Source organism: Chiloscyllium punctatum, chromosome 24 (assembly GCF_047496795.1).
Source record: "Chiloscyllium punctatum isolate Juve2018m chromosome 24, sChiPun1.3, whole genome shotgun sequence".
Taxonomy (NCBI): Eukaryota; Metazoa; Chordata; class Chondrichthyes; order Orectolobiformes; family Hemiscylliidae; genus Chiloscyllium; species Chiloscyllium punctatum.
In genome coordinates this window covers 44,203,264-44,227,166 of record NC_092762.1, presented here as the reverse complement: position 1 = coordinate 44,227,166, position 23,903 = coordinate 44,203,264, and the positions used below count along the sequence as shown (strand labels likewise).

Here is a 23,903-nt window from a genome sequence, read left to right as displayed (position 1 = left end):
CCCCTGAGAAAAAGAACAGGAAATGATGTCACCACAGGGGATGACATCACCAACCCAAGGAAACCTAAACACACAAATAGAAAGCGGGCCATACCACCAGTGCTTCATCCGGAGGCTCACTGATGATGTTACCTAGTATGATGATGATACATCTGAAAACGAACCTTTCAACTCAGCAAGCAAACCTACATCCATCCAGAATCTCAACCTGAGCTACAAATCTTCTCAAAACTCAAGAACACAAGCATTTGTGTCATCCTGTGATAAATATAGAGGATGTGGCGAAAGTGTTGCTGGTAGATATCTCCAGCACACTTTTGTATTGCTGATACACAATTATCGTCTCACTGCACAGCAGAGTGATTACTCGTATATGGCTCTTAATATGGATATCTATTATGTAATGCCATTCAGACTTGTGGGAAAAGTAGTTTAGGATCTCTTAGGGGTGAGACTGAAAGTCTATCCTCCTCAAAGTCTCTGGAACAATGTTTAGCATACCAATGTAATTTATAAGTGGTTGCTAACATTGTTACAAAACTGATTTATGTTTAATATTGTTTGGAGGGCTTGGGTTTTGAAGGATGGTATTTATTTCATGTTTTGTGGAAACAATTTCGTCTTTACCATTGAAAGTTCACTGTAGAGGTTTTTGAACCACATGACTGAGGATAACTGCTAGCTTGACTGTAAACTGTTTCTGGGACTGGTTTTGAGCAGTGACTAGCTTGGACAGGTGTATCTTTTATTTGGTTCAATTTGAGGGAAGCCTCTCAAGAGTGAGGTGAGTTGGAAGAAAGCTTGCTAAGAACAAGCTGCTCAGCTGATCACTCCCCTTTCTGAAAAGAAAGCCGTTCTATTGAGATCAAGGTGAAACTCATTTAGCCTTTTGAAAGAGCGATTGAAGAAACATCTCAAGTTCAAAGAAGATTTATTGGACTAATTCCTGAAATGAACTGATAGTCTTCCCAGGGAGTTTGGACGCATGGTATTTAATACTCACAACAGATGGCAATTGATCTTTGTTGAGGTGAATAACCACTATCAATTAGATTATAAAGAGTATAGGAGTTATCAGTCAGCCTGGCTTGACATCAGTTCTGGATTTTAACAGGGACAACTTCAAATCTCCCACTCAAAGTAGTTGCAGTCAGATCATCATGAAACACTTGGACGGAAGTGATAAAGCTTTCCTGACATCTAAATACCTGGAGCACAATCCACAAATTTACAGAGTCAAATTTTTTGACTGACTTGAATAATGTGAAGCCATAGTTCTGTGATTCTAAGAGTTCCTAGTGTTCTTCTCAAAATTTGTTTTTGCATTCATCTGGCAACAAAGATGTTGTCAAAGATTCCTCTGAAAGATCTAAAACAATTGGTGTCTCTGGAAGTAGGTAATTCAGAAAAATGTTGTGTGTATTTATTCAGGGTTAGATAAAGGGAACCGAGACACACACCAGCCTTGACTTAATGTGGAATAAGATTGAGGGGCTGAATGGCCCTCTCCAGTTCTCATGTGCAATCGTGAAACACGTGACACTTGATTCATTCCTCGTCAAATAAAATCCCAAAGTTTGATATGAAACTTTGCTGTGAAGAAGGTATGTGTTTGATTGCAATGTGATCAGATTGCTGGACCAGTCATTCAGAAGCCCAAGCTAATACAACTTGGACATAGGTTTAAATCCAGTAAGGCAGCTGGTGAATTTTAATTTCAATTGATAATTCTGGAATTGGAAGTTAATCCCAGTAACACTGACTATCCCATTGGGTTCACTGATGCCCTTCAGGAAAACCTGCCATCCTTACCTGGCCTGTGCTCCAGCACTGTGCGTGTCTATTAAATACTCTCTGAGGTAGCCCTAGACAGTTCAAGGTTGGGCAACTAATGCCAGTCTTGCCAGTGTCATCCACTTTGCATAAAGGTGTAAAGAAAAATAATCAGTGTTATGATGATTAACGATGAAAGCACATGAACTGAGCAGAGGCAGCTGTTACTTCCTAATTCTGGAACTATTAAACAACATTTTTTTAAAAAGGAACAAGACCAGTTTGCGTCTAACAATAGCTGCCAAGCATTCAGAACAGCAAATGTGTGGCAGTGAAGGCTGGCACTCTCGCTATGAACCATCTGCGCTCAGCAATATCTCGTTCCCATTTTTGTGTTACAGCCAAGAGCAGTTTCACACCTGAATTGTACAAATATTTCAGAAATTTGTCAAAACCCAACGACATGTTTCTCAGGTGGTGAATGTGTCTTAATATCCGCACATTGCTTTGAAAGCCAATGCTCTTACCTGATCAGTACTGTGCCGAATTCACTCTCTTCATCTCTCCAGTTACAAACTCAATACCATCAGTTACCTTGTCATACAGAATTTGAACATTGTTGAAAAGTGAGACATCTTGCTGAAGCTTTTCATTTTGCAGTCATCAGGACAAACGCGTACAGTGCAGATTCATGGAGACAGAGGTGAGTTTGGGCTGGTGTAGTACCCGGTGACATCGATGGTGTGCACTGGCAAGGTCCAGTGAGGATTCGTAGTGGTGTTGGTGGAGGCGAGATGGCGTTGAAGAGTGGCAATGTTCATTTCAGCGGGGGTGGCAAAGGGGACTGAATGCCAGGCCACGTAGCCATGGCCCACAATGGAGCACTTAACAAATTCAATGTCTTGATTTATTTTTCTGTGTTTTATGATGGCGCCGCAGAATGGTGACACAATACAACACTCTTCACTGGGTTTTGGAGCAAGATACAGGTGACAATAAATTTTGAAAAGGGGAATCTGATGCCATGTTTGAAGGGAGCACATGAAGGTGAGTAAAGCTAATAGGTGGTATGTTGACTCATGGTTAGCACTGCTAACTCACAGCGCCAGGGACCTGGGTTTGATTCCAGCCTACAGAGACTGTCTGTGTGGAATTTGCATGTTCTCCCTCTGTCTGTGTGGGTTTCCTCGGGTGCTCTGGTTTCCTCCCACAGTCCAAAGATATGCAGGTTCAGTGCATTAGCCATGTGAAATTGCCCCATAAGCTTCAGTGATGTGCAGACTAGGTGAGTTAGCTTTGGGATATGCAGGGTTACAGAGACAGGATGGATTGCTCTTGGGAAGGTCACTGCAGACTTGATGAGCTGAATGGTCTCTATCTCTGCTGTAGGGATTTTATAATGGATGCTTTAGTGAGGAAATTATTGTTCAGTTCTTTAAGTTGGTGATTGCCTTTGAGGCTTCCTTCCCTCATTTTCCAACTTCTGGCAGCTTTTTATGAATGATTTATTGACACTTGTATTTTACAGTGAATAATACCGTAAAATACAGTGAAAAACTTCAATAGTCGCCACAATCCTGTGTCATTTTGAACAGCTTGAGAATAAAAAGAACAAATGATATAGCTGAAAGAAAGACCATCCTCATTCCGCCAGTTCTGGTGTGAGTCCTGTGCTGTCACCCCTCCTCCATTACCTCGCCACCACCTGCGCTGGACGCACCAACATTGGAGTCGTCATTCTTCAGGTGCTATCTCTGCGCCACTGAGCCCACATAGTCTTCGATGTCGGGACCCGTGCTGGGCCCACACTTGTCCTGATGCTGGGAGTCCCTGGCTCCAGGCCTACCATAACCAGGAGTTCCTGTCTCTGCTGCCAGGTGAGGCAGCCACTGCCTCATGATGAGTCCCACTCGGCTGCCCTCCTCCACAATGTGCCTCAGCAGGAAGACAACGACAAAGAAAAAGAAAAAAAGATGAAAAGGGTGAGGAAAGGAGGGAGGAATTGGCCAGAATGGAACGGCTAGGCCCAGGAGCCTGAACACTCCCTGCTTTGCTGGGGCCACCATCTCATGGAATCTCTCCATTGTGGAAACAGGCCCTTTGGCCCAACAAGTCCACACCGACCCTCTGAAGAATAACCCAACCAGACCCATTCCCTTACATTTACCCCTGACTGATGCACCCACCTGTACATCCCTGAACACTATGGGCAATTTAGCATGGGCAATTGACCTAACCTGTACATCTTTGTTCTGTGGGAGGAAACCGGAACACCCAGAGGAAACCCACACAGACACAGGGAAAATGTGCAAACTCCACACAGCTGAGGCTGGAATCGAACCCAGGTCCCTGGCACTGTGAGGCAGCAGTGCTAACCACTGAGCCACCGTGCAGCATTAGTGAGAAAACTTAGCCTCCATTTTTTGATACATGAACAGGCAAAAGAATTTGATTCCAAAGCTCTTACATCCTCATCAAATGCTGTAACAGAGCTCAGTTAACTTCGGGATGTTGCTTGTTGCTGAGTTTTGACTTTGCTGCTGGACCTTGCCAGTTGCAGTGGCAGACATGGGTCAGTCAGGAGAAATCACACCGAGATGGCTGGCTTCATCTCCCCCAGTGGAGAGAAAAACAACACATGCCAGGAGGCTCTCAGGCAACATACCTGAAACATTCAGAACCTGAGGGAGGGGACAGCAGGAACATATTGTCCAGTGAGAAGAATTGAGCTGTGGTCAAACTAAAGAAATAATTGCCTAATCTGGGATGGCTGACCTAAAAAGGATACTAATTCAGAGAGAGACTACACATCCTGTCAGCAAGCTAACTAACAGAAGCTTGTTCGAATCTGACTGTAACCTGCACAGCTCCCTGCTGTTTTATTTACATACAGAGTTGCTTGACATCAAGGAGCATTGAATGCTGTCACTTGGAGCAAAGCGAAGGCTACCTGGTTGCTGAGCTGTCGGTGATATTCTGCAAACTGTGACCTCCCAGTTTTGAAGAGGGGCTAGATTGTTGGGGGATGGGGTCTGATGCTGCAGCAATCTGCAGTGTACCAGGGAGACGGAGCCACCGGTATTCCTGAAGGAGAGGCTGGATTCTGATCCTGGCTGGGCAGAGGGGTAGTAGCAGCAGGAGGACGTTCTCTCAGGAAGGGAACAGTATCTATCAGGAGCTGCATGGCCATCAGACACCTGCAGTCGGTTATGAAACGGATTTGTCTCTGTGCTGCCTCTCTGTCAGTATGTTTGCTTTCTCTCTCTCCTGTCTATTTGCATCCTGCTCACATTGCGGTGTAGTTAAATAGCACAGATGCTGCATTGCATTTGTTCAAACAAGCATGTTTAAAAATCCACTCATGGTCTGCTCATTCATTCATTAACTGTAGGTGTCGTGGGATCATTGGGGCACCTTCAGCACTTAATTACTGTGAAAGCAAGTCCATCAGTGCTTTTTTTAAAAAAAAGTCAGCTTTGTGTGAGTGTTATTTTACATCTCCTTGAGCCTGCAGGAGGGTCCTTGGCTGTGTTTGTTTATCGAGCCAGGGGCAAAGCGCTGTCATTGTTGCACTGGAGGACAGCGTGAGGGGACAGGCCTCAAGGTTACTTCAGGCAGATTGTGGATTGAATAGAACTGCTGGTATCCATTAGATCCACACACTAGCTATCTAAAACAACTGAGCTAACCGTATGGTTTTACATACCTCCACATTAAAAAAAACCCCAGAAGTAACAGTGATTTACGAAAAATGCTTTTGTTCTACTTTTGTTTTAAGCATGCACAGACAGAAACTACCTATGGATTACCAGCTCTGAACAGACAGATTCCATTGGAATTGTTGTTTCCACCTACTATATCTTGTGATATTACAGAGATCTTTTATTCGACGTGGCATTAATACTCAAAACATCCATCTATGTGGATCAAATCTCTCTCTCTCTCTCTCTCTCTCTCTCTCTCTCTCTCTCTCTCTCTCTCTGTCTCGATGAATAAAATAAGATCTTGCATTTCTGTAGCACTCTTTGCCATTGGTTAGCTCAGTTGGCAGGGCTGCTGGTTTGTGATTCCATCGGTGTGGGTTCAATTCCTGCACTGGCTGAGGTTACCTCTTCCCTTGCCTGGGGTGTGGTGACCCTTAGGTTAAACCACCTCTCTAATGAGATTGTAACCCTATGGTCTGGTAAGACTATGGCCATATTACCTTCAGATCAATCTCACAAAATATTGTAATGAAGTTGAAAGTGTTTATGGTCCTGTTAAGAGAGAGGAGTTGCTTTTCTGAGCTAAGAGATTTTGACAGTACATGTGGTCTGTGGTTAGCTGGCAGAGTTCCCGAGAGTACTGAGAATTGAAAGTATGTAACAACTAGCGGTAGGATTATTAACATTAGCTTGTGTTCGGTTGTTATTTTTTAAATTAAGGTGACCGGATTTGAATTTAATCAATTAATTTAAAATATGCCCAGGATGCCAAAAACCAATTGAATTTAAATTTGATTGTATTGACAACATTAGAACAAAAAGATGGCAGGAGTAATGGGGTTTATAAAGTAGGGTATTTTGAAAATTGCTGAGAACTAATGGCCCATCTAACATGAAAAGCTCTCAAAGAAATCTCTAAGAAGGCACCATCTATTTAAAAGGCATTTGATAGCTGAAAATACTCGCAGTAAAAAGTGAGAAGACAGCAGATTTGGGAAATAGAGGAAGGAAGGCTGAAGGAAGAGGAGATGATCATCTATGTGGACTTTAAGAGATTAAGTGCTAATTTACCTTTATTAATTGTGTTATTCGAATAGCATATTAATAGAATTGTGGTCAGCTCAGGGATAATGGTCAGAGGAATGAGTGTTTGGGTTGTTAATAGTTTTTTTTAGTGTTCACTATTAGGGTTAAATAAATACTTTTTTTTGCTTTTTATTTATACAGTGAAAATCAGGGATCTTCTTCAATTCACACATTTTTAACAGATTGTGAGGCGAAGAGGTCTTCTCTGGGTGTTTTAGTTTAATTAGCAGAGGGGTTTGACCTCTGTGTCATAGCAATATCCCAAAGATGAGTACAGTATTTTTGAAGTGTATTACCTATTATGATGTAGCAGAAGAAAGTGAGGACTGCAGACGCTGGAAATCAGAGTTGAGAGTGTGGTGCTGAAAAAGCAGAGCAGGTCAGGCAGCATCCAAGGAGCAGGAAAATTGACATTTCGGGCAAAAGCCCTTCATCAGGAATGAGGCTCAGACCTCATAAAGGACACTGTGACCATGCCCAGATAGCTTGTTATTTTTTGTGATGTTCAATTAGAATTAGTCAGGACACCAGGTAAATAAAATACACACATATACAGTAAGTTTCTGCTAAACCTTGCCTCAGTCAGTATTATTTCACTTTAACGTTGCTCATATAATTTGTGCTATTTAGCTGTGCTGTGCTGCCACATTCACCATAATGTTTTCCACGGATTTCCTGTTCTGTGGCCTGAACAATGTGGGCATGATGTGCTCCCGAGTACTGTAGGTGTCAGTACACCTCTTCCCTCTGCTCCTGTCCTCAGTTCCACTCTTGCCCTCCTACTCTTTATTGTCACCTTTACCATCTTTGGTGCTTATTGTCACCAAAAGGGACTTGTTCAGTTGATTCCTCTTGGACTCTTAGTTTGCACTCAGCTGCCACTTGCACCAACTTGTAATTTAAACTTGTTATAACTTTTTTTTTCTGCTGAGTATGATCTTCTAGAGCCTAAGCAAAGTTTTTTTCTGTATTTAGTTATGTATTTCAGTTTACAACGTATCCAACTAGAACTTCACAGTACACTTGTGGTACTTATGGTACAGTGCATAATTTCAGCTTATACATTTGTTTTTGCACATTGGTAGCTAACTTTGCCGGTGACATGAAAATAGATAGGAAGCGAGTTGTGAAGAGGAGCCTGGAAAGGGATGCTGATTGGTTTCCATGAATGGACAAAAATCTGGCAGATGGAGTGTAATATGGGAAAATGTAAAATTGACAATTATAGCAGAAAAAAATAATAAAAGCATGTTATCTAAATGGTAAGAGTCATAGAGTCAGACAACATGGAGACAGACCCTCCAGTCCAACCACTCCATGCCAAACATAATCCCAAATTAAACTAGTCCCACTCGCCTGTTCCTGGCCCACATCCCTTCAAAGCTTTCCTATTCATGTACTTACCTAAATGTCCTTTTAATGCTGTAACTGTGCCCACACCCACCACTTCCTCAGGAAGTTCATTCCACATATGAACGATCCTCTGTGTAAAAAGAAATTGCCCCTCTTTTTTTAAAATCTCTCTTCTCTCACCTTAAAAGTGTGCCCCCGAGTCTTGAAACCCCAATCTTAGGAAAATATACCTACCATTAACCCTATCTATACCCCTCATGATTTTGTAAACCTCTGTAAGGTCTCAATCTTCTACAATTCAGTGGGAAAAAAGTCCCAGCCCTGAAGAGAACTGAAATGCAGAGAGATCTGGGCATCCTGGTACATAAACCATGGAGTGTTAGTGCACAGGCAAAACTAGAAATCAGGAAAACTGATAGAACGTTGTGGCTTATTGTAAAGGTAATTTAATACAAGAGTAACGAGGTTGTATCTCTACTATAACGAAGGCATTGGTGAGACCCTATCTGTAGTACTGTGTACAATACTGACCACCAGACTTATAGAAGACTAGTAATGTGCTGGAAGCAGTTCAAGGTTTATTACACTAAAACCTGGAATGAATGGATTGCCTTATGAGGAAAGGGTAGGTAGGATAGGCCTGTACCCTCTGGAGTCTAGAAGAGTCAGAAGTAACTTAATTGAAAGATCTAAGATGCTGTAGGGACATGACTGGGTGGATCTTGAAGGGATGCTTCCTCTTGTAGAAGAATCTAGAACACGGTCATTGTTTAAAAATAAGGGTCACCCATTAAAGACACAGATGAGGACTTTTTCTTTCTCTTATAGGGCTGTGAGTCTTTGGGACTTCCTTCCTCAAAAAACAATGTATGCAGAATCTTTAAATATTTTAAAGACAAAAATATATAGATTCATGGTTTGCACTGCTGCTTCACAGCACCAAGGACCCGGGTTAGTTCCAGACTCAAGCAACTGTCTGTATGGAGTTTATACATTCTCCCCATGTCTGCGCGGGTTTCCTTCGGGTGCTCCAGTTTCCTCCCACACTCCAAAGATGTGAAGGTTAGGTGGATTAGTCAAGCTAGATTTCTCATATTGTCCAGGGGATAGGTGGGGTAGCCATGGGGAAATACGGGTCAGCGAATGTGGATTTGGTTGGAGGGTCAATGTGGACTTGATTGGCTGAATAACCTGTTTCCATACTATAGATTTAATGACTACCAAGGGAACGTCCAGAGATGTAGAGTTGAGGTTAAAGGCAGATTAGCCGTGTGTGTATTGAATGGCAGAACGAGCTTGAAGGGCCGAGTGACCTTCTTTTTGTCCTCATTTGTATGTTATATGGAAATGTTCAATGGAACCTAACTCAGCCTGTAATATTCATTCCTAAGGGAGCCTATGATTCAGTTGCTTAAAATCAGTTTTCAAAACTCAGCTCTCATTTTAAATGAGAAGTTATAATAGTGCCATAGAGTCTTTAATTTTATCCATAAACAGCTAATAAGGTACAGTGTTTGTGAATCAGGTGAGTGCCGTTACCTGAGAGCTGATTAATAGTGCCGAGATAGGATTTGTTAAGAATGTGCTCGGTCTGACAGCATTGCCAAGCATTAAATTCCTCTTAATAGCTGGAAGCAACTGCCCTCTTGAAATTGATGATATTGGATCAATGGTACAGCAAGACATAACCAGTACATTAGAAGAGCTATCAGAACACAAAAGAAGCCAGAAAGCACTGATTTCATAGTCATGTCTCCCACTCCTAAGGCCTCTTTTTAATAGATGCACCATAGAAAACATTCTATCCAGATGCATCACAGCTTGGTATGGCAATTGCTCTGCCCAGGACCATAAGAAACTACATAGAGTTGTGAACATAGCCCCAGTATATCCATAAGCTGACCTTCCATTCATTAACTCCATCTATACGTCTTGCTGCACCAGGAAAGCAGTCAACATAGTCAAAGACACTTCCTAGGCCAGTTATAATCTCTTCCAACCTCTTCCATTGGCAGAATATACAAAAGCATAAACACAAAGACTAACAAATTCAAGAACAGCTTTTCCCTGCTGGTACCAGGCTTCTGAATGGACCTGTCAAATTTTAAATGCAAGTATTGATCTCACTCTTTATGCACCTTCTCTGTAGCTATAACATTGTACTTTTCACTCTGTTCTATTACCCTAATGCACTTCAAATGTGAAGATCTACCTATAAACTGCGTGCAAAACAAAACTTTTCACTGTACCTAGGTACAAGTGACAATAATAAATCAAATCAAATCGAAAATCCTGATATATGCCATACTCAGTCTATAACTGAAAGATGGTCACAGGCCTAAAGCAGACAAATAGCATCCTGGATTGAGCTGCAATTTCTTCTCCTGTCTGCCTGCCTTCCTTCCGGACCTCAATGGAACCCAAACATCCTGCCCTATGTTTCAAAAGTGGTTAATTGTGATGTTCTGAGGTGACAGGGGCTATAGAAATTCAAACCTCTCTTTAATTTTTGCAGAGCCAGGACTGGAGTAAGTATGATGAGAAACTGTTACAAGCTGTGGATGGCAGTGACCCTGAAAAGGTGGTTTCCCTCCTCAACAAAAGGACTCTTCTCACGACGAAGCTCGACACTGAGGGGCGATCAGCGTGAGTGCCCAAGTGTCTTTCTCTATTTGATTTTTGGGCTACTTGGCCATCAGTGTTAAAAAGCTGGGAGGTGAATTTGCTGTTTCAGAAAGGAAAGAAAGCAGAAGACTCAGCCTTATTTGTGCTTTCCCATCTCAAAATCATCCCAGCAGAAGTTTCACCGTCCTATAATTTTATCAGTGAGCCATTCATGAGGGAAATAAACACAGCAGATAAAAATCTAGCCAATTAATAGTGGGTACGTTGGGTTCATAGTCATGTACACTGTTTAGCCATTATCTCAGCTCTGTTGGTAAAGGTTAGTCTGACAACGCTCTTTTACCTTGGGAAAGGTGGACCCATGGTGCACTTTGGGACCCATTCCTATTACCTATTGGCTGAGAAATATCTGAGCCCACTTGGGTTTGTGCTACATTCTGGAGCTCTGCATCAGGAGCACCTCAGTCAGAACTGGCAGCCAGATTCCCAGAAGACTGACACTGTTTGGCATGCAATATTATAATTCAGGTAGCATGACAACAGGGAGGCCGGTTCCACTGGTCACTCTATCCACACCAGCACCTTTTGTGTGAAGAACCTAATGCTTGTCTGTTCTCTGTGAGCTGATGCTGAGTCTGCAGCCAGGTCAAGGCCAAGGGGTGTGATTTTATGTGGCGATGTGACTGCTTGAGACAGGGATTCACCTCCTGAGCCTTAGTTAAAAGATGCGTTGCTGTATCATGAGTACCCTCGAGTGTGAGTTCCTCTGTTGTGTAATGAGAGTCTGTGTTGCTGTAAAATGCAAGTTTATTGATTATTCTTCCATGAAATTGAACATGGATGGCTAGGCCAGCATTTTTTAATTTAAAAAAAAAGATATTTTTATGAAGAAAGTATATATGCAAAGTTACAAACAGAGTTCTGTTCTGTTCAGCAGCATATCAAGGAAACAAGCAAAAGTTGGAGTTTGACGCTATCCAAAAAAACCAAGGACCTCTCCTACACGTACACAACTATATTTACTTACATTTGAGGCATCAGAAGTGTCCGATAACTGAATGGCCATATATCTTCAGCAGGGCGATCTTAGATAGTGGTCTTTCCCCACTGTGCCTTAGTGGCAGCTGCCCCAAGCTTTACTGCATCCCTCAGCACATAGTCCTGGACCTTGGAATGTGCCAGGCTACAACATTTGGTCAAGATCAACTCCTCGTTCTGGAGGACCAACAAGTTTCAGTAGCATTTATTGTCCATCCCTAATTCCCATTAAAAAGGTGATAGGCAGCTGTTTTTTTTTGAATGGCTACAGTTATTGTCTTGTACGTCGGCACACTGTAAGGTTGTCATGGCTTGATTCAACTGAATGACTCATTAGTCGTTTTCAGAGTCAACCACATTTCTATGAGTTCGGTTTTACATTTTTTCAGACCGGGTAGGAATGGCACATTTCCTTACCAAAAGGGGAATTAGTGAACCAGATGGGTTTTTGAATAATTGCATACTCATTGACAGATTAGCTTTGAATTCTAGTTTTATTAATTGAATAGTAAGATTTGAACTTATGCTTCCAGAGCCTTTGAATTGATAGCCCAGTGCCTTTACAATCCTGCCACTACTTCCCTGGGAAAAAAAACATGGCTCATCATACGTCTTTTCCCCATTGAAGCAAAAAAGGAGAGCTGTAACCTGCACTGCTATCCCCCATTATCCACGATCTTACAAATTAAAACCAACTTCCACTGTGTGTGACATTAACAAAAGACACAAGAGTGCGCTTGTTGAAATTCTGTTGACTATTTTTGAGCAGGGGTATTTAAACCCAGAGTAAAGAAGTTGCAACATGTATTAAAATAGGTGATAGTGGAATGCTAAATGGGTAGGATGGGTTAATGTTAGCCCCTAGTGACAGAGTAATGAAGAATTTAAAAATCACAAAACACATGCCCAATCCATGCACTTGCAGGTGATGTAATGTGCTGCTCTCAAGAGACATAGCCATAGAGATGTACAGCATGGAAACAGACCCTTCGGTCTAACCCATCCATGCTGACCAGCTATCCCAACCCAATCTATTCCCACCTGCTAGCACCCGGCCCCTATCCCTCCATACCCTTCCTATTCATATATCCATCTAAATGCCTTTTAAATGTTGCAATTATACCAGCCTCCACCACTTCCTCTTGCAGCTCATTCCATACATGTACCACCCTCTGTGTGAAAACGTTGCCCCGTAGTTCTCTTTTATATCTTTCCCTTCTCACCCTAAACCTATGCCCTCTAATTCTGGACTCCCTGACCCCAGGGAAAAGACTTTGCCTATTTACCCTATCCATGCCACTCATAATTTTTTAAACCTCTATAAGGTCACCCCTCAGCCTCCGACGCTCCAGGGAAAACAACCCCAGACTTTTCAGCCTCTCCCTATAGCTCAAATTCTCCAACCCTGGCAACATCCTCGTAAATCTTTTCTGAACCCTTTCAAGTTTCACAACATCTTTCCGATAGCAAGGAGACCAGAATTGTACACAATATTCCAACAGTGGCCTAACCAACGTCCTGTACAGTTGCAACATGACCTCCCAACTCCTGTACTCAATACTCTGACCAATAAAGAAAAGCATACCGAACGCCTTCTTCAGTATCCTATCTACCTGCGACTCCACTTTCAAGGAGCTATGAACCTGCACTCCAAGGTCTCTTTGTTCAGTAACACTCCCTAGGACCTTACCATTAAGTATATAAGTCCTGCTAAGATTTGCTTTCCCAAAATGCAGCACCTCTCATTTATCTGAATTAAACTCCATCTGCCACTTCTCAGCCCACTGGCCCATCTGGTCAAGATCCTGTTGTAACCTGAGGTAACCCTCTTCGCTGTCCACCACATCTCCAATTTTGATGTCATCTGCAAACTTACGAACTGTACCTCTTATGTTCGCATCCAAATCATTTGTGTAAATGAGAAAAAGTAGAGGACCCAGCACCGAGCCTTGTGGCACTCCACTGGTCACAGGCCTCCAGTCTGAAAAACAACCCTCCACCACCACCCTCTGTCTTCTACCTTAGATCTCCCTTTATTCCATGAGATCTAACTGAAATCCATATAGATCTCATCTGCCCTCATCAGTCCTCTTTGTTATTTCCTCAAAAGACTCAATCAAGTTTGTGAGACATGATTTCCCACACACAAAGCCATGTTGACTATCCCTAATCAGTCCTTGCCTTTTCAAATACATGTACATCCTGTCCTCCGGATTCCCTCCAACAACTTGCCCACCACCGATGTCGGGCTCACTGGTCTATCGTCCCCTGGCTTGTCCTTACTACTCTTCTTAAACAGTGGCACCATGTTAGCCAACCTCCAGTCTTCCAGCACCTCACCTGTGACTATCGATGATACAAATATCTCAGCAAGAGGCCCAGCAATCACTTCTCTAGCTTCCCACAGAGTCCTAGGGCACACTTGATCAGGTCCTGGTGACTTATCCACCTTTATGCGTTTCAAGACATCCAGCACTTCCTCCTCTGTAATCTGGACATTTTGCAAGGTGTCACCATCTATTTCCCTTCATTCTAAATCTTCCATATCCTTTTCCACAGCAAATACTGATGAAAAATACTCGTTTAGTATCTGCCCCATTTTCGGCAGCTCCACACAAAGGCTGCCTTGCTGATCTTTGAGGGGCTCTATTCTCTCTCTGGTTACCCTTTTGTCCTTAATGTATTTGTAAAAATTCTTTGGATTCTCCTTAATTCTATTTGCCAAAGCTATCTCATGTCCCCTTTTTGCCGTCCTGATTTCCTTCTTAAGTATACTCCTACTGCCTTTATACTCTTCTAAGGATTCACTCGATCTATCTTGTCTCTACCTTACATATGCTTCCTTCTTTTTCTTAACCAAACCCTCAATTTCTTTAGTCATCCAGCATTCCCTATACCTAACAGCCACCGAAAGCAAGACCTAGACACCATCCAGGTGGGCCAATAAGTGCCAAGTAACATGTGCATGACACAAATGTCAGGCAATGATCATCTCCAACAAGAGAGAATTGAACCACCTACTGTTAACTTTCAACAGCATTACTATAATTGGATTCCCCACCATTCACATTCTAGGGTTACCATTGACCAGAACTTTATCTAGACCAGCCTTATAAATCCTGTGCCTACAAAAGTTATTAAACAGCTGGGCTTTCTACGGTGACTAATTCATCTCCCGACTCCCTAGTTTCTGTTTGCTATCTACAAGGCACAAGTCAGGGGTGTGATGGAATCTCTTCGCTTGCCTGGTTGAACGCAGTTCCAACACCATTCAAGAAGCCTGATGCCATCCATCAGGACAAGCCAGCCCATTTGATCAGCACTCCATGTGAAGCATTCACTCCTTTTATCATTGATGTACAGTAGCAGCTGTATGTACCGTCTACAACATGCACTGCAGTAATTCGCCAAGACTCCTTGACAGTACCTTCCTGTACTGTCTTGTACAAGGGCAATAGATAATGGGAGCACCACCATCTGCAAGTTTCCCTCCAAGCCACTGACCATCCTGACTTAGAATAATGTTTCTGTTCTTTCACTGTTGCTTTGCCAAAATGCTGGATCTCCCTGCTTAGTGCTACAATGGGTGTTCCAACATTGCAAGGACAACAATGGTTCAAGAAGGCAGCTCACCACCACTTTTTCAAGAGCAATTAGGGATGGGAAGTAAATGCTGGCTTGAAAGTACCAGATATGTTCTGTGAATAAATAATTTAAAGAAATTATATTTTGCTACACTTTATTCACATTTATTATTGCCATATTTATATCAGGTTACACAAATTTAGGATTGCTGAAGTTGCTGTCCTTTAAGTAAAGATTAAGGGGATATTTTATAAATGGGTACTGAGTCACTGCAACCTTGTCAAAGCCCTGACATGTTTCATAAAGCATGGAGTCCAAAATTGAATGCCATACTCCAAAGAGGCCTAGCCAGTGGTTGATGCTTTTATACATGCTGTGTCTGCCAGTAATTGAGCAGCTTGGCTCATCTCTACCTCAGGTACCACCTGGCAGCAATGAAGGGCTATGTGGACTGTCTGGAGGTCATCTTGGCACGTGGAGTGGACATCAATGCCCTGGACGGCTCAGGTAAACACTTCCTACTCCAAGGCGAGGTGGAGCTGTAGGATTTGGATGGTGTGGGAGGTGTTCATCGTCTGAGGGGGAACAGAGTGGAGCCTCTATGGCACTACCAGAATGTTTACAAGTTTCTCTCAAGTCCCTACAAGTTTATGTCCCAAGTTCTGTTAGTTTATAGGGAGCATCCTGAGCAAATTATATTTCCTATTGTGCAAGTCCCTATCATACAACATCAGTACCTTTGTGACTGCTGCTTCGATATAGCAGTGGCCAAATCGATTCTCTTATTCTGTCATGTGTACTTCTTGGCCAGTGACCTGTTGATTGCAGGATGCTATTTCTCAAGCTTGAAACTGGAGGTCATAAATTTGGGGCCTGGGCAGATTGCCTTTTCTCGTGAGGTGACTTGTGTCACTTGCTGACTGCCTTGTTATGGGTGAGACTTTCCAGCCAGCCTCATTTCCTGACACGATAAAGATGGATTAATTAGCTGGAGGTGGGCACCCATTGGCAGCTGAAGGAGGTAACGCCATGACAGGCCTTCCCTATCTGTATAGATGGAGCTGCACCCTGTCAAGGGATCTTCTCCTTCTTCCCACACCTCATCACTCCCCAGCACAGTGGTGGCCTGACTTCTGTTTCTTGGGTTCAGATCAGAGTGGTGCCGGAAAAGCACGCAGGTCAGGCAGCATCCGAGGAGCAGGAAAATCGACGTTTCTGGCAAAAGCCCTTCATCAGGAAACTTCTATTTCTGTCATTTTATGAAAGTTTTTAAAAGGTTGTTTGCCCTCCCACTTACTACTGCATCCTATTATTGGCAGTTCAGTTTCTAGAGTCTGCCTACTGCCCTGCAATTGGACAGAAGCCCCTCTTCTTGCTTAGCATTTGCACCTGTGAAAATCTTAACTGACGTTTTCCCTTACCTTTCTGACCTGTGCCCTGTTTCCCATCTGTGTTACAAAAAAAATCTGAAGGATCAAACAAGGCCAACATGATTTTGGGAAAGAAAAGTTGTGTTTGACAAAAATGAAAACAGAAAGAACTGCAGATGCTGTAAGACAGAAACAGAAATTGCTGGAAAAGCTCAGCAGGTCCAGCACCATCTGTGGAGAGAAATTAGAGTTAACATCTTGGGTCGAGTGTTTATTATATTTGACAAATTTGCTAATTTTTTTGAATATTTAACAAGCAGTGTTGAAAAAGAGAGACTATTGGAAGTAATGTATTTGGATTTCTAGAAAACATTTGGTAAGGTGCCATATAAAATAGAATTGCCGAAGGTAGGCACTCTGTATTAGGGGTAACCTCTTAACAAGGATTGAGAATTATGTAACACACAAAAGACAGAGAGTTTGGATGAATGAATCTTTTTTAGGTTGAAAGTACCAATCCTAGGGCCTGAGTTATTTACTCTTTATATTAATGACTTGGAGGAGGGGGCAGTCCAAATTTGCTGACAATATAAAAATAGGTGGGAGGGCTTGTTGTGATATCATAAGGATTCAGCAAGCAGGGTACAGATAGGTTGAGCAAATGGGCAAATGGAGATAAGAGTTTAAAGTGGGAAAGTGTGAGTTCATGCACTGTAGTAGGAAGAAGCAAAAGGCAGACTATTACGAAAGTGGAGAGAGACTCCAGAAAACTGCAGCCCAAAGGGACCTGGGTGGTCTTATAGAGTCACACAGCACGGAAACAGACCCTTCAGTCAAACCGGTCCTTGCCGAATATAATCCCAAATTAAGCTAGTCTCACCTGCCAGCTGCTGGTCTACATCCCTGCGAACCTGTAGAACATAGACCATTACAACAAAGTACAGGCCCTTTGGCCCCCGATGTTGCTCCAACCTGTGGAAACAATCTGAAGCCCATCTAACTTGCACTATTCCATTATCATCCATATGTTTATCCAATGACCATTTAAATGCCCTTAAAGTTGGCGCGTCTACTACTGTTGCAGGCAGTGTGTTCCACACCCCGACTGCTCTCTGATAAAAAAACTACTTCTGACATCTGGCCTGGACTTATCACCCCTCAATTTAATACTATGTCCCCTCGTGCTAGCTATCACCATCCAAGGAAAAAGGCTCTCACTATCCACCCTATCTAACCCTGTGAATATTTTAAATGTCTCAAATGAGTCACCTCTCAACCTTCTTCTCTCGACCAGAACTGTACACAATACTCCAAGTGCGGCTGTACCAGAGTTTTGTACAGCTGCAACATTACCTCATGGCTCTGAAACTCAGTCCATCTGCCAATAAAAGTTAACACACCGTATTCCTTCTTAACAACCCTATCAATCTGGGTGGCAGCTTTCAGGGATCAATGTACATGGACACTGAGATCTCTCTGCTCATCTACACTTCCAAGAATCTTACCATTAGCCCAGTACTCTTTATTCCTGTTGCTCCTTCCAAAGTGAATCACCTCACACTTTTCCGCATTAGACTTCATTTGCCACCTCCAGCCCAGCTCTGCAGCTTCTCTATGTCCCTCTGTAACCTGCAACATCCTTCGGCACTATCCACAACTCCACCGACCTTGGTGTCATCCGTAATTTTACGAATCCATCCTTCTGCGCCCTCATCTATGTCGTTTATAAAAATGACAAACAGCAGTGGCTCCAAAACAGATCCTTGCAGTACAGCACTAATAACTGAACTCCAGGATTACCTTTCCTATTCATGTACTTAAACAAATGTCTTTTCAACGTTGTAATTGTAAGTGTACCCACATCCACCACTTCCTCAGGGTGTTCATCCCACATGTGTAAAAATTTGCCACTCATGTCTCCTTTAAATCTCTCACCTCTCAGCATAAAAATGTGCTCCCAGGTTTTGAAATCCCCCATTCTATGCAAAAGTCACCTATCATTAACCCTCTCTGTACCCCTCATGATTTTATACACCTCTTTAAGGTCACCTCTCAGCTTCCTGTGCTCCAGTGAGAAAAGTATCAGCCTATTTCTTTATAACTCAAACCTTCCATACCCGGCAACTTCCTGTTGAATCTCTTCAGCACCTTCTCTACCTTAATAATATCCTTCCTATAACAAGGCGACCAGAACTGGACACAGTACTCCTGAAGAGGCTTCACCAAAGTCCTGTACCACCTCAACATGACGTCCCAACTCCTGTACTCAAAGGTCTGAGCAATGAAGGCACGCGTGCCAAATGCCTTCTTAATCACTCTGTCTATATGTGTCGCGAACTTCAAAGCATTATGTACCTGAACCACTTGGTCTCTCTGTTCCACAACACTACCCAAGGCCCTATCATTAATTAGAGTCATAGAGACCAACAGCACGAAGACAGGCCCTTCGGCCCAAACTGGTCCATACTGACGAAAATATCCATCGATGTTTACCCCATTTCCCTGCACTTGGCCCATTTACTTCTAAACCTTTCCTATCCATGTAGTTGTCCAAATCTTTTTAATATATCCGCCTCAACCACTTCCACTGGCAGCTCATTCCATATGCGTACCACCCTCTGTGTAAAAAAAGTTGCTCCTCAGTTCCCTTTTATTCATTATATTAATGATATAGAAGATGGTATTAGTAATAATATTAGCAAATTTGCTGATGATGCTAAGCTGGGTGGCAGGGTGAAATGTGAGGAGGATGTTAGGAGATTACAGGGTGACCTGGGCAGGTTAGGTGAGTGGTCAGATGCATGGCAGATGCAGTTTAATGTGGATAAATGTATGGTTATCCACTTTGGTGGCAAGAACAGGAAGGCAGGTTACTACCTAAATGGAATCAATTTCGGTAAAGGGGCAGTACGAAGAGATCTGGTGTTCTTGTACACTAGTCAATGAAGGTAAGCATGCAGGTACAGCAGGTAGTGAAGAAGGCTAATAGCATGCTGGCCTTCATAACAAGAGGGATTGAGTATAGAAGCAAGGAGGTTCTTCTGTAGCTGTACAGGGCCCTGGTGGGACCATACTTGGAGTATTGTGTGCAGTTCTGGTCTCCAAATTTGAGGAAAGACATTCTGGCTATTGAGGGAGTGCAGCGTAGGTTCACGAGGTCAATTCCTGGAATGGCGGGACTACCTTACGCTGAAAGACTGGAGCGATTGGGCTTATATACCCTTGAGTTTAGAAGACTGAGAGGGGATCTGATTGAGACATACAAGATTATTAAAGGATTGGACATTCTGGAGGCAGGAAACATGTTTCCACTGATGAGTGAGTGCCGAACCAGGGCTTAAAGATACGGGGTAGACCATTTAGGACAGAGATGAGGAGAAACTTCTTCACCAGAGAGTGGTGGCTGTGTGGAATGCTCTGCCCCAGAGGGTAGTGGAGGCCCAGTCTCTGGATTCATTTAAGAAAGAGTTGGATAGAGCTCTCAAGGTTAGTGGAATCAAGAGTTATGGAGATAAGGCAGGAACAGGATACTGATTAAGGATGATCAGTCATGAAGGGCAGAATGGCCTACTCCTGCACCTATTGTCTATTGTCTATTCTTTCCCCTCTAATCTTAATCTGATGCTCTCTGGTCCTCAATTCCCAACCCTGGGAAAAAGACTGAGTGAGTGCATTCACCCTATCCATGTCTCTCATGATCTTGTACTCTTGTTTCAGATGTCCCCTTAGTCTCCGATGCTGTTAAGAAAATTGTCCTAGCTTGTCCAACCTGTCCTTATAAGTCAGACTGTTGAGTCCTAGTAAGATCCTTGCAAATTTCTTCTGCGCTCTTTCCAGTTTAATAACATTCTTTGTTTAGCAAGGTGACCAAAACTGAACACAGTACTCCCAAGTGCAGACTCACCAACATGCTGTATAACTGCAACATAACTTCCCAACTTCTGTACTCAGTGCCCTGACTGATGAAGGCCAGTGTACCAAAATCTTCTTCACTGTCCTGTCTTCCTGTGACTGCACTTTCAGAGAACTATGCACCTGAATTCCAAGGTCCCTCTGTTCCACTACACTCCTTAAGGCCCTACCATTCAGCTTGAAACTCCTATCTTGATTTGACTTTCCAAAATGCAAGACCTCACACTTACCTATATTAAACTCCATTCGCCATTTCTTGTCCCACCTCCCCATCTGATCAAGGTACTGCTGCAATTTCTGATAACCTTTCTCACTATCCACAAAACCGTCTATTTTAGTGTCATCTGCAAATTTACTAATCATGCCTTGTACACTCTCATCCAAATCATTGATATAGATAACAAACAGCAATGGGCCCAGTATTGATCCCTCATGCACTCCACCAATCACAGGCCTCCAGTCTGACAAGCATCCTTCCACTATTACTCGCTGCTTCCCAAGATCAAGCCAATTGTGTATCTAATTTGCCAGCTCCCCCTAGATTCCATGTGATCTAACCCTCCAGAGCAACCTACCACGTGGAACCTTATCATAGGTCTTTCTGAAATCCATATAGATAAGGTTAACCGCCCTGCCCTCAGCAACCACTCTGCTCACTTCATCAAAGAACTCTTAACAAATTTGTGAGGCATGATCTCCCATGCACAAAACCATGCTGACTACCCCTAATCAAACCATGTCTTGCCAAATGCATGTATATCTTATCCCTTAGAATCTTCTCAAGTAACTTCACTATCACAGATGCTAAGCTTACTGTTCTATAATTCCCAGGCTTTTCTTTGCAGCCCTTTTTCAATAAGGACACAACATTTGCTACACTCCAGTCTTCTGGAATCACACATGTGGCTAACAGCGATGCAAAAATATCAGTCGGGGCCCTACAATTTCTTCCCTATCCTCTTCCAGTGTTTTTGGATATATCTGATCAGGACCAGGAGATTTATCCACCTTCATACATTCTAATACGTCCAACACATACTGTGATATGGAGTGTCCCCAAGATATCATCACTAACTTCCCCAAGTTTCCAAGTCGTCATGTCTTTTTTCACGTGTTATGGACTAGGCCAGACCCCTCAAAACATTTTTAAACAGGTAGCCCAGACCGTAATTTTGCTATTTGTTTAGCTAGGCGTTGTAGGGGGTAGTGTAATTTTTAAACGGTTAGCTGCCTTTTAGTCTTTTCTACCTCATAGTAAACACAAGCAGACACTCGAAACTGTTGCCGGACCTCCCCCACGTTTATATGAATGAAACAGTTGTAACAGCTTTCCTCGATAGTTGAGAGGCCGCCCTTAACCACAGTTGTACAACATCATCCATATAAGGGAAGAACGGGAAGCTCAAACACTGATTGGCCAAGTGAATGATAAAAGAATCGCAGGTACCAGAACCCAAATAAGGAAAACAGTGGGGAATCCGAGCACTCGTTGGTCAAGGCAGCAGTAGTAAACCCAGCCCACATATACATGTATATAATGTGTGGAGATTACTATGCTTGTGTGTGTGTACCTTTGGGAACAACACCCGACTTTGCAAAGTTGAATGAAAAAGTTTTGGACAGACTCCTCCGTGTCTTTGTTCCTGGGAAGGGAAATAAAAAGTGCCGTAGATGGGGCTGGACAGCCACCTATCTCGCACAGCGTGTACTGGATATTCCGGGTGCAAATTAGCTGGGTCGTCTTCCAAGTTTTAAACAAACAAAATTTATTTATAAAATTACAGAATGAAACAAAAAGAACAGAAAACAGAATACCGGCAACTTACCCTATTCAAACCCAACATAATGATGCTGTTCCGAAAATACTTCCAACGGCCCCAATACACACAACCCTTAGCACAAACAGTAAACAATGTAACAAACTCGAGCTTACAGACTTGAAGTTAGACAAAGAGATCAGCAGCCTGTTTCACACACCCCCTGCTGCAACTAAACTGACTCCTGAACTGAATTGAACTGCACAGCTAGAGAGCCAGATACACCTTCTCTGAAAAAAAACCTCAAGGGCAAAGTAATCTTGTACAAGACCAGCATTGTGACACACAGTAAACACGGCGGAGAAATATTAATTGAGGACCTTGCCTGTCCCCTGCGGTTCTACACTTACATGTCCACTATGGTCCTTGAGGGCCCCTATTCTCTCTGTAGTTATTCTTTTTCCTTTAATATGCTTAAAGAACCGCTTTGGATGCACCCTAATCTTCTCAGCCAAGGCGATATTGTGCCCCCTTTTCACTTGCTGAAGGTCTCTTTGCGGCAAACAAACGACTCCAATCAAACCCTGCAGGTTGCTGTCTAATTTCATCCAAATTCGCCTTGCCCCAGTATAGAACTTGAACCTGTGGACCAGTTTTATTCCTTTCCATCACTATTTTAAAATTAATAGAAGTACGGTCACCAGTCCCAAAGTATTCCCCACTGTCACCTTAGTCACCTGTCCTGCCCAATTTCTCAAGAGTAAGTCGGAGTTTTGCCCCTTCCCAAGTATGATCTTCTATACACTGCTTGAGGAAAGTTTCCTTAATGCACTTAACAAAATTCTGCCCCATCTAAGCCCTTTATGCTATGGCAGTCTCAGTCTATGTTAAGAAAATTAAAATCCGTTACAATGACAAACTTATTGCTCCTGCAAGTTTCCCCAGTCTCACTACATATTTGCTCCTCCAATTCCCATTGACTACTGGGGGCCTACAATACAACCCCAATAATATTACCATTTCCTAACTCCACTCACAAAGCCTCACTGGATGATCCTTCAGTTATTTCATTTGTTTACTGCTGTGAGACACATCTTAATCAAAAATGCAACTCCCCCTCCCTTCCTTCCACCACCTCTGTACTGCCTAAAGCACCTGTACCCTGGCACATTAAGCTATCTTGTCCGTTCCTTGTGTAAGTCCTGCCCCAGTTTGTTTAACCAAAATGCAAATGTTAGCAAGTAGGTGCAGCAAGTAATTAAGAAGGCAATTGAAATTTGCCATAGGGTTGGAATTAAAAATAGGGAATATTAAAAATAGGGAAGTCTAATTATAACTGTGGATGGTGTTGGTGAGGCTGCACCTGGAGTACTGCGTAATATTTTGGCGCCATATTAAGAAAATATATGTTGGCAAAGGAGGTAGTTCAAAAAAGATTTGCTAATCTGATTCCTGGGATGAAGGCTTGGCTTAACAAGAAGGGCTAAACAGCTTTGACCTTTATTTATTAGAGTTTAGAAGAATGTCTGTTTTCATGCTGTACATACAGCTCTATGACTCTATTTGAGAAATTATCTGATTGAAATGCCTAAGATTCTTAGGGCCTCAATGTCATAGATGTTAAGGACATGTTTCTACTAGTGGGGGAGTCTCAATAAGGGGACACTCATTAAAAATTGAGATATAAAAGAGAACTTCTT

General features: G+C 42.7%; 1 protein-coding gene across 5 annotated transcripts in view; it reads left to right on the top strand.

Annotated features, from left to right (window-relative positions):
• LOC140494508 (ankycorbin-like) overlaps positions 1–23,903 on the top strand; it is a 112,904-nt gene that overhangs the window by 31,810 nt on the left and 57,191 nt on the right. Inside the window, exons 1-3 of one of the 5 annotated variants that reach the window (XM_072593765.1) lie at positions 2,350–2,476; positions 10,432–10,562; positions 15,583–15,671. In XM_072593765.1, coding sequence (XP_072449866.1) covers positions 2,465–2,476; positions 10,432–10,562; positions 15,583–15,671 — 232 coding nt within the window. In that variant the 5' untranslated portion in view covers positions 2,350–2,464. Of the gene's footprint in view, positions 1–2,349; positions 2,477–4,850; positions 5,019–10,431; positions 10,563–15,582; positions 15,672–23,903 lie in introns of those variants that run through there. The other 4 variants (XM_072593763.1, XM_072593764.1, XM_072593767.1 and 1 more) reach the window with 4 other exon arrangements.